The sequence below is a fragment of the Cornus florida genome, unplaced genomic scaffold (genome assembly GCF_030987335.1).
Source record: "Cornus florida cultivar Cherokee Brave unplaced genomic scaffold, ASM3098733v1 CherokeeBrave_3.0.0_Hap2_Chr08, whole genome shotgun sequence".
NCBI classification, from domain to species: domain Eukaryota; kingdom Viridiplantae; phylum Streptophyta; class Magnoliopsida; order Cornales; family Cornaceae; genus Cornus; species Cornus florida.
The window spans coordinates 60,004,327-60,014,420 of NW_026775578.1; the positions used below are offsets into that span (position 1 = coordinate 60,004,327).

Consider the following 10,094-nt stretch of genomic DNA (forward strand, 5'->3'; position numbering starts at 1 on the left):
GATAATCCAATAAGTTAGTGTCTTCAGTGAATTTTAGAGTGTCAGACTTCGACTCTTTGCAACTACTGATTCAGGGGTGGAGCCTTTTGTAGGCTAACATGGGCAGTAGCCCAGGTAAAAAAAAAAAAAAAAAAAAAAAAAAAAAAAAAATTACTACTATTATGTCCTATTAGCTATAGTTCAGCCCAAGTTCTCAATTCATGATAAATGGCCTAGCCCACTAGCCCAGCAAACCAAAGCTGATCCATGAAGAAGACCATACTATTCAACGTAATTTCAAGCATATTTACCAAAAAAAAAAAAAAAAAAAATTCATTTTCAGTTTTTAATCATTTTCTTTTTTCTTCAACAATGTTTTTTTTCACTTTTTTAATCTTAGTGGAGATTTAAAAAAAAAATTAAAATAAAAATAATTTCAGCATTCTGTTTATAATGATATTTGGTAATTGGGTTTTTTTTTTTTTTTTGGGTTATTGTCTAAAAATTTTGGATATCATTTTCTTTACTTTAGGTTAAATTTTAATTATTTTGTGTTGAATCATGTTGTTGGATCTGTGTTTCTTCATATTTGGATTTCTTAAAAGAATTAATAAATTTTTTCCCCAGTAAATCCTCTGCTTGAATTTTTTCTTTAACCCTCTCTATTTTCAAATCCTGGCTCCGCTAATTTAACTTTTAACTCTTCTTGTCTTGTTTTATATATATATATATATATATATATATATTTATTTAGATAGTATATACTTAACCCTAAATAAAATACTTGAAACAGCCATTAAGTAAAAAAGTCATATGAAGTGACTAAAAGTTGACTTAGACTGGTGGAGTGTGATTACAAAGTACAGTAATTTTTTATTCTTTTTGTTCTTAATTCCGACCGTAAAACTCACCTGGTTTGACAAGTAAATTAAGATAATTTATACAAAATGCTCTACCAACCTATCAAAATTTGGTAACATGTACCTAATTGTTTGCAATTTCACCTTTTATTTAGGTTGGTCACTAATTTTTATTTGGTCAAGAGACATACAGCATGAAATTCAACAAAAGGTCAATTCAGGAACTTAGGATAAGGAAATTCATCATGTACTCATTTCGGTTTTTCTCGAAATTGCAATAGGGAAAGTTTCGAAACACGTGGTTTGAGAATCAAGCGTATAAGTATAATATAATATATATAAAGACTATATATGTAGAGAGAGAGAGAGAATGCTCCGATTTAGGGATTTCAGAGAGAGAGAGGGGGGGAGGGGGGGAGCAGTAATAGATGTCTCGAGTTAGGGATTAGAAAGTAATAAGAGAGAGGAGAGAGAAGCAATTTGGAGGCCGATCCACGGAGAAATTGCTAATTTTTCCGGTGAAGGTAACCAATAAGACCTCAGATTCCGGCGAAATGACGGACGAGGAGTTGTCGGCGGACTGGCTTCCGGCGGGTTGGACCGTGGAGCTCAAAGTTCGCAAGTACGGAAGAAAAGACAAGGTAAATTAGTTGGACCTGTTAAAAATACTCATATTTCTTGCTCTTTAACTTCATTTATTCAGGCTTCGTAAAATTTTGGATCTTTGCCATAATAACCCTACTGTTCTTGTTTCTTACAGCTAGAATTAATGCTTTAGCTTCAACATTTTGGTCCATACTCGTACCATAGTCTTAACTGAACTCCATGATCGAATATTTCAATAGTTTTAGAATTTTTTTTTTTTTGTCTTCTTTTTTTAAATATTATCTTGTCTCATGGTGTTCTACAAGTGAAGCAGAGATCTGAAATTAATTGTTACAGTTTACAATAACTCTGTTGAGATTGAGAATGAGAATTATAGCACAGTAATCTTACTCAGAAATATGTGTTAGTGGCGCCTTTTTTATGAATTAAAATTAAAATGCACATCAATAGGCATTTAGCTGAAACAGCAGTAACCAGTTGAACCACATCATTTAAGTATAATGGGTTCTGTAAAATTTTCTTGTATGGCATTTCTCTCCTGAAATCTGCGAGCTACCAAAATTTGAGATTTTATATTGTCGCAGACTTCGAGAAAATGTCTGTTATTTTTCCTTCAAAACAAATATATATTGGGGAATGAAAATGTGCTCGTATTCAATGTCTATCTCAGCCTCTCCTCTCCTATGAAAAAATATCTTTAGGATTCATCTAAACTCGATTCAACAATCTCTATATCCATAGAGTAACAGCCTCTCTTAACCTTTGTATTCGTCTTTGTTCAATTTTTGTCCATAACACAATTTAATTTTGAGAAATTAAATTTTAGATTTCAAAGATACTTCCCAGCTTTTAAATTTTCAAAGAAAACCTTCTCTGTTTGGAATATCACTGCACTTGGTCAACTCACTATATTTGATCTACTTTTACTGTCTGAATGGAGTGCGACAGAACTGTTACATACTCCCTCCGTTCCACAAAAAATGTCCACCTTTCCATTTTTAGCTGTCCCAAAATAAATGTCCTAATTGAAAAATCAATGCATTTTTTTTTTTCTAACATTACCAATTTAACCTTCTTGCATTGAATTTATAAAAAGTAAAACTCACATCATTGTGGATCCACTATGGTTAAATTGGTAATTCATTCACTACCAATACAATAAAAAAGGTCTAAAAGTTAGATTCCCAAAATGGGACATTTTTTGTGGGACGGTGGGAGAGAGTCAACGGATCACCATGTTTGTTACATGTCAATTTAGATGGCTATCAGACACATTAAATGCAACAGTTAAGATCACTGCATTGTGTAAATCATCAAGGGAGACGATCGATGAGTCATGATCTGAAGTGAAAATATCAGCTTCCCATACGCGTGACTTGAACTTGTGTCCTTTGAGAATGCAACACCAAGTTTCCTTCAATGAATTAGTCAACTTGTTATTTGTGTTATAAAATAGGGAAGTAATAAATTTAAAGACATGTTATGAGATTTATAAAAGGAAACACAATTTTATTTTGAAACACGTTCTAACAGTTTGACTGCATGAATAGAGCTGAATTTGGTTCTTATCTTAAATTTTATTGTGTTCAAGAAGGTGAGTACCCTAATTGCTCCTGATAATATGTGAATAAAGAAAGTGCTTTTCTCATGGCATAATACCACGGCTTGTCTCATAAACTTATTTAATTGGCATCACCAAATGCCACTTTTTCATTCATGAGAATATGATTCAAATTGGAAAAGATAATGTGTGTTTTAAATACCTAACTGCAGCTGAGGAGCTTATTCTCAAAGTCTATTTCAAGTTCTAAAATAAAAAAGTTGTTGATATTGTAAAAAAAAAAAAAAAAAATTAAAAAAAAATGGAGTATGTGACATATGTCAACCAACAGCTGCATAAAAATTTCACGTGTATATAAAATTATGATATATATCTCACCAAATTGATAATTCTGATATTTAATAGATTTTGATTTTGATTATGACTATTTAGAGGATCATTGAGGTTGGCTTGCATTAAGGCTTGTGAGTTTTATGCGTGTGTGCCAACATACTTTCATATGTAGAGCATAGAAAGTCATGAGGTCATGAATCATGATCATATAACCAATCAAGGGAGATGATCAATCATTATCTAAAGTGAAGAAATCAGCTTCTCAGTACGCGTGTGTAACTTGAACTCGTGACCTTTGAGACAAAATGAAACACCGAGTTTCCTTCAACCAACTAGTCAACCGTTATTTGTGTTATAAAATAGGGGAGTAATAAATTTAAAGAGTTTTATGAGATTTATAAACGGAAACAATTTTTCTTTTGAAACACATACCAACAGTTTGATTTGATCACAATGAATAGAGCTGAATTGGTTCTTATCTTAAATTTTATTGTGTTCTAGAAGAAGGCGAGTTCCCGACCTGCTCCTGATAATATGTGAACGCATTGTCTGAAAATTTGAGTTCTTAAGAAAGCATCATTAGTATCGATGGGTTACACTGATATGAGTGTTGTTATGGGGTCTCCAGATGCATGTTTCAAGTGTTTTTTGTTGGATATGGGACCTTTCTAAAGGTTCTGGGACATAAAGAGGATGCTTATGGTAGCATTTCTTTATCTAGTATCAGATGACCTTGCAAAATCAACTTTCCACTATTGGGAAATTTTCCCTTGTTAATTATATTGTGTTTGTTTAAAAATATTGGTCAGATTTGGAAGTGTTTTGGTCCTTTGGGAAATCTCTATAAGATGAAAATAATTTTACATTCTTCTGTTCTCTTAGCAATCAAGTGGAATGTTAGCATTGCTATGTATAACCAGTTTTGTTTATTGTAGTGCTATGTTGATCCCTCAAAAGGACTTAAATTCTATTCCAAGCCAGAGGTGTTCCGCTATCTCAACAAAATAGAGATCAACCCTTCTAAATCCAAAGAGAAGAAAAAGAGCATCAGCAAGCGCTCTGCAGAAAAAGTTTGTTACCATGATCACTCTTTAATTTTTTAATTGTTTAAGAATTTTATTAGTATTCGATTATGTTGAGATGAAATGTTAATTATTTAACCAATCTAGTTTGTAGTTGAAAAGGTTGCAGCAGAAGGTTTACCTCCAGGATGGATCAAGGAAATGAAAATAAGAAAACACGGTCGTAAGATCAGAAGAGACCTGGTATTGAATCTCTAATTTTTTATATAGTCTTTTTTTTTTTTTTTTTTTTTTTTTTTTTTTCCTGTTTTATCTTGACAAGGAGTTCAAATTTCTCTTGCTGTCATGAACCACACAGGTCATCTAAAATTTTTCTTGTTTCATGTCCTGTTATTTTTTTTTAAATTTTTTATTTTTTTAGGTCTTCCTTTGATCAGCATTATCTTCTATTTCCAAATTGGTACTCTAAATTTTTATAATTGTGCTACCATAGAGAATCAACAGAGAAATTTAATTAATATATAATTTTGCAGCACTATATTGATCCTGTTAGTGGATATGTATTCAACTCGATGAAGGACGTTCTTCGCTATCTTAAAACTGGAGAACTGGGAAGGCTTGCATTCAAGCCAAAGGACAAAGGCGGCAGTAGTATGGAGTTAGAAGATGATAAAGGATCTGTTAGTTTGCTCATCATTGAACTCTCAATATTATTCTTTTTTACTTGTTAAGTTTTTCTTATTTGTTGCAATTATTTCCTTTGGTCGGTTTCCTTATAAACCCCATATTATAATATGATTGGTCAGTCTGCCTTAAAGAGGCTAGAAATTGAGATTAGTATTCATTCTTGTGGTGAAATAGCTTATTAATTCAATAGTTTTTCCAAAGGCCTGTGTAAAAATAAAAAAGGAACCTTGTTTCCAAACTTTTAATGGTACTTAATCAATGTATATAGATTATTCTTGCTGCATTGCACCAATTTCATACAAGTAATAAAATCCTACCTCCTTTGTATTGGTTTGTGATGGCCTTCGCCATCAGGGGTGCATCACTTATTTGTAGTGTTTGATATCATTTTTTGTGAACAAAATTGGTCAGAAATTTGGAGGACTATGTTAGCGTGTCTGGTGAAATTACTTGGCTCAACTTAAAAAAAATAAAAGTATTTACGTATTTACAATGCGCATGAGCTCAGACACTTGAGACACTGTATTTATTTTGAAATCACCCAAGATGACAACCTTGATTTCCTTTCATGTATTTTCCCCTCGTAAAAGTTTTGTTTTGTTTTTTTTATTTATTTATTATTTTTATTGCATTTGCTTTCATATTAATTTGGTGTTCTGTGATGACACTAGTAGTTGATTTTCCTTGCCTGATAGCATTTGCCATTGTTCTGTGCACTGCTTGTTGAAACCTACATTAAGGTCAAACCATTAAACATACTGATTCATGAGGAGTCTTTTTTCTGTTTTTTTTTTTTGCCCCCTTAGTTGCCATCTGTAGCTGGAGGACAGAAATTAGCAGAAAGCGGAATAAATGGGCAAGTTCTCAGGAATCAAAGCTTTGATGGAGTAGTAAAAGAAGAACAGAATCTTGAATCAACCTCGACTGGAGATTGCATACCCCAGTCGGAACATACTTCTGATCAGGGTAAAGTTCAATACTTGAGCTTGACGCGAAACTTTAGCTAAATACTATTAATGGTTTTGAAATTCATTTTGTTGTCATTTTCTTTCTGTTTTTCTTCTGAGGTTCTACTTGTATTTTGAAATTGAGAGATGTGAGAACTCCACATGTTTCTATGGAAGAAAACTTGGTTACATTAAAATGATCTTTCTCCAGTGATAAACAAACCATTCCTATTGGTCAAAAAAAAAAAAGCACAGAGGTACTTTCTTTGCAGTCATTTTTCATGTTATGAACTAGTAAAAAAAATGTCTTTTTATCCTTGACTGTGTGTTTCTTTTTTTTAAAAAAACTGAATATCAATTAATTCCTTATATGTTAAGGCACATCTGATATGTATTACTGCATGCTGCAGGCAGGGAAGGGGCTGCAGGGAGTAGTGTTAATCTGCCAAAAACCAACGATTTGGAGCAGAGAGGAGGAAAGAATGATTTTACTATTGGAATGCCTGATTCAGCCCATGTAGTTGGGCCCCTTCAAGAAAAGCTACCAAATGGAAATGAGGTGGGAAGACAGAGAAATGGAAACATCCAACATGGTTCAAACAAAAGGAAAAACAAGAGAGAGCCTAACTTGCCTCGTCGGGCTTCGAAACGAATTGCTGGAGTTGAACTCGATCCAACACCAGAACTAAAAACTAATAATCGAGCTCGTCGAATTGCAACTAAAGAGTCAGGTGAGGCAGAAGCAAAAACTGATGAGAACTTGGGGAACATGACTACTCCAGAAGAGCATTCTGGAAAGGTAGAAGCAGAGAACAAGGCTGATGTGAAGCAAGAATGCCCCCTTGTTTTGCCTCCCAGTAACCTAGATATTCAAGAAGAGAATGTTGGACGGGTTGAAACTGTTTGCAAGGCTGAGGAGAAACCAGAATTGCCTCCTAGGAACCTAGATATTCAAGAAGAGAATGTTGGACAGGTTGAAACTGGTTGCAAGGCTGATGAGAAGCCAGAATTGCCTCCTAGGAACCTAGATATTCAAGAAGAGAATGTTGGACAGGTTGAAACTGTTTGCAAGGCTGAGGAGAAGCCAGAATTGCCTCTCGGCTCATCTACGAAGGATTCATGGAGATGCATTGACTTTGCAATCAAAACTCTAACAGGCGCCATTCCAATAGAGGGTGAGAATACAGCTGATAAGAATCTTGGGTCCATGGAGGATCTATGGTCGGACCCATGCATTGAATTTGCTATAAAAACTCTCACGGGTACAATTCCAATGGAGGACATGAATAAGGCTCAAGAGAATCCAGGGTCCTCGTTTGACTTGCCCATAGGAGGAGAACTCTGGACGGACCCATGCATTGAATTTGCTATAAAAACTCTCATGGGTACGAAACCAATGGAGGACGAGAATAAGGTTCAAGAGAATCCGGGGTACTCGTTCGGCTTGCCCATAGGAGGAAAACTCTGGACAGACCCATGCATCGAATTTGCGGTGAAAACTCTAACAGGTGCAATTCCAGTAGGAAACGACGATCTCTGCGTTCGGGATTACATGCAGCAGCGACCCTGCTCATCAGAAACCCGAAGGAGCCAGAATGGTAATTTAGATTTCAGCAACACTGATCTTTGGTGCCAACAATCTACCACGGAGGAGAAACCTCTACTTAAGCAACAGGAACAGGTAAAGCATCCGTTCCCTCACACAGGAAATATTAGCTTACAGAATTCAGATAATGATGCTCGTCGCCATGTTGAAGTGAAAAGTGAGAAATGCCCAAGACAGACAATGCTCTAATGGAATTCGTGTCCTGCACAGTTAAAAAGGTAAAAACTATGTCTGAAGCTAGACAATGCTCTAATGGAATTCGTGTCCTGTACAATTAAAAAGGTAAAAACTATGTCTGAAGCTAGGTGCCATCAGTTATTTTGACCTTACAATTAAAAGGGTAAAAACTATGTATGAAGGTATCATTAGTCCTTGTGACCTTTGTCATGGTCTCAAATTTGGATGTAACTAGCGCGCGCGCGCACACACACTATCTCATATCTACTTTGGGAGGTAGATGAAATACCACAGTGCCTCCGTGTGTTTGGGAGTATTATTATTATTTTTTTTGGTCATTGACAAGAAAACTCACACATACCACACTCACACACTCACTTTTGTTTCTTTGGAGATTTGAACTTTCACCATTCACTTCGGGAGGTAGAGGAGGTATTATTGGGGCCACAAGGCCCTTGATGTGTTTAGGAGTATTAAATCGACCTTAAACTAAGTTTTCTTTTGCGTTTGGTGTGCAGGAATTGAATAGAATGCAAGTGAGATTGGAATGGGAATGGAATAGTATGACCATACTCATTCTATTGTTTGGTTGTAAATATGAAATATGTAGGAATAGAATGATAATAGTCATTTCAGTGTTTGGTTAGACTAATTTTAAATTTAGAATAGAATAAATTTTAAATTGAGTTCTCCAAAGTATCCTGTTAGTAAAAATTAAATTAAATTAACAAAATGACATTCCTCTATATTTTTTAAAAAATAAATAAATGGTGGTAGTGGCGGTGGTGGATAGTGGTGGAGATGGAAAGCGGTAGTGGAATAGGTGGTGGTGTTGGAAGGCGGCGGTGGTGATACTGGTAGAAGGCGGTGGTGTTAGTGAAAGGCAGCAGTGGTGGAAGGCGGTGGCAAGAGTGTTGGTGGTGGTGAAATGAGATAGTGGTGTAGGTGACTGGTGGAAGCCAATTGAGGTGATCGTGGTGGTGGTGGAAGGCAGTGGAGGTGATTGTGGTGGTGGTGGAAGGCGGTAGCGGTGGTGGTGATGGAAGGTGGTGGAAGGCGGTGGCAGTGGTGGTGTTGGAAGGCGGTGGCGGTAAAAGGCGGTAAAAGGCGGTGGCGGTGATGGTGACAGTGGCGGTGATGGTGGTGTTGGTGAAAGGTGGTGGCAGAAGGTGGTGGTGGTGGTGGTGGAATGCGGCAGCGGTGGTGGTGGTGGTGGTCGCGGTGGTGAAAGGCGATGATGGCGGTGATGGTTGGGGCAAAGGAAGACGGTGTCGGTGGTGAAAGGCGGTGGCAGTAATGGAAAGCGGTGGGTGGTGATAAAAGTCGGTGGCAATGGTGGTGAAAGGTGGAGGTGGTTGCGGTGAAAAATGGTAGTGATTTTTGAACTTGGAACACGAGAGTTTTTTGGAAAGTTGATTTTAAAAAAAAAAAATTACTTGGGAATGGAATGGCTATTCTATAACTTTAGTTGTGGAATGGATTTTCATTCAAATAGAATGGTTTAAATTACATGCCAAACAAAGAAATAGTTGGAATGATGTTTCATTTCATTTTAGCGCACTAAATGCTGCATAATTTTAACTCTTCAATAATTTCTTTAGTTTTGGAATTTAATTATTTTCAGAAGTGAAATTAAAATATGATCACTCGGTCACAATGACATTGTAGCTTTAAAAAATAAACCTCCTCTATCCATTAACATTTAAAAGAATACTTTTTTTATTTTTTATTATTATTAATTTTCGGAAGTTCATTTAAAATAATATTTGTTTAGCAAAGAGATGTTACCCATACGAGCTTCTTTGAATTTCCGAAATGCAGTCATTTTGTATGGACTCAATTTCATTTTAAAGAACAACCCAAAAAATAATAAATTGATTACTTTTTAGAAAGAAAAAAAATATACTGTAGTTTTTTTTTTTTTGTTAATCTGTTGTGTGTGAATTCAGGGAAAAAATAATATGTTGTGTGAGTATTTACTTAATTGAATAATTAAAAAATAAATAAAAAAGAAAAAAGAAAACAAATGGCATGTTTTATTTTGAAACACAGTAAGAATTGATTAAGGGTTCATTATCAATATGATTTATCTCAGATTAAATGGTCTAAATTAATACAGCAGAAATGGTGAAAAAGAGTCAATCAGCCTGGTATGGCTCAGACTTAGGATTTAAACATGGCATTCATATGAAAAAGGCCAATTAATTCATTACAAAAAAACAAAAAATTATGAAGTATATTCATTGTCGAATCAAATACTTCCTTTGATTAGAGGGATGAAAAGTTGGACGTAAAGGAGAGGAGGAGATGAATGAG

At 35.2% G+C, this 10,094-nt stretch overlaps 1 protein-coding gene across 3 annotated transcripts; it reads left to right on the forward strand.

Moving 5' to 3' along the window:
* Window positions 1–1,022: 1,022 nt before the first annotated feature.
* Window positions 1,023–8,422, forward strand: LOC132271819 (methyl-CpG-binding domain-containing protein 13-like). Of its 3 annotated transcripts, XM_059773312.1 has the most exons (7): window positions 1,023–1,480; window positions 4,275–4,409; window positions 4,509–4,604; window positions 4,895–5,041; window positions 5,855–6,014; window positions 6,406–7,819; window positions 8,297–8,422. In XM_059773312.1, exons 1-6 carry the CDS (start codon window positions 1,394–1,396, stop codon window positions 7,788–7,790), a joined length of 2,010 nt encoding a protein of 669 aa, XP_059629295.1. In that variant the 5' UTR covers window positions 1,023–1,393; the 3' UTR covers window positions 7,791–7,819; window positions 8,297–8,422. The 3 variants fall into 3 exon arrangements, with proteins under 3 accessions (XP_059629295.1, XP_059629294.1, XP_059629296.1); XM_059773311.1 differs by lacking the exon at window positions 8,297–8,422 and having other exon boundaries at window positions 6,406–8,103; XM_059773313.1 differs by lacking the exons at window positions 1,023–1,480; window positions 8,297–8,422 and having other exon boundaries at window positions 4,273–4,409; window positions 4,516–4,604; window positions 6,406–8,103.
* The last annotated feature ends 1,672 nt before the right edge of the window (window positions 8,423–10,094 follow it).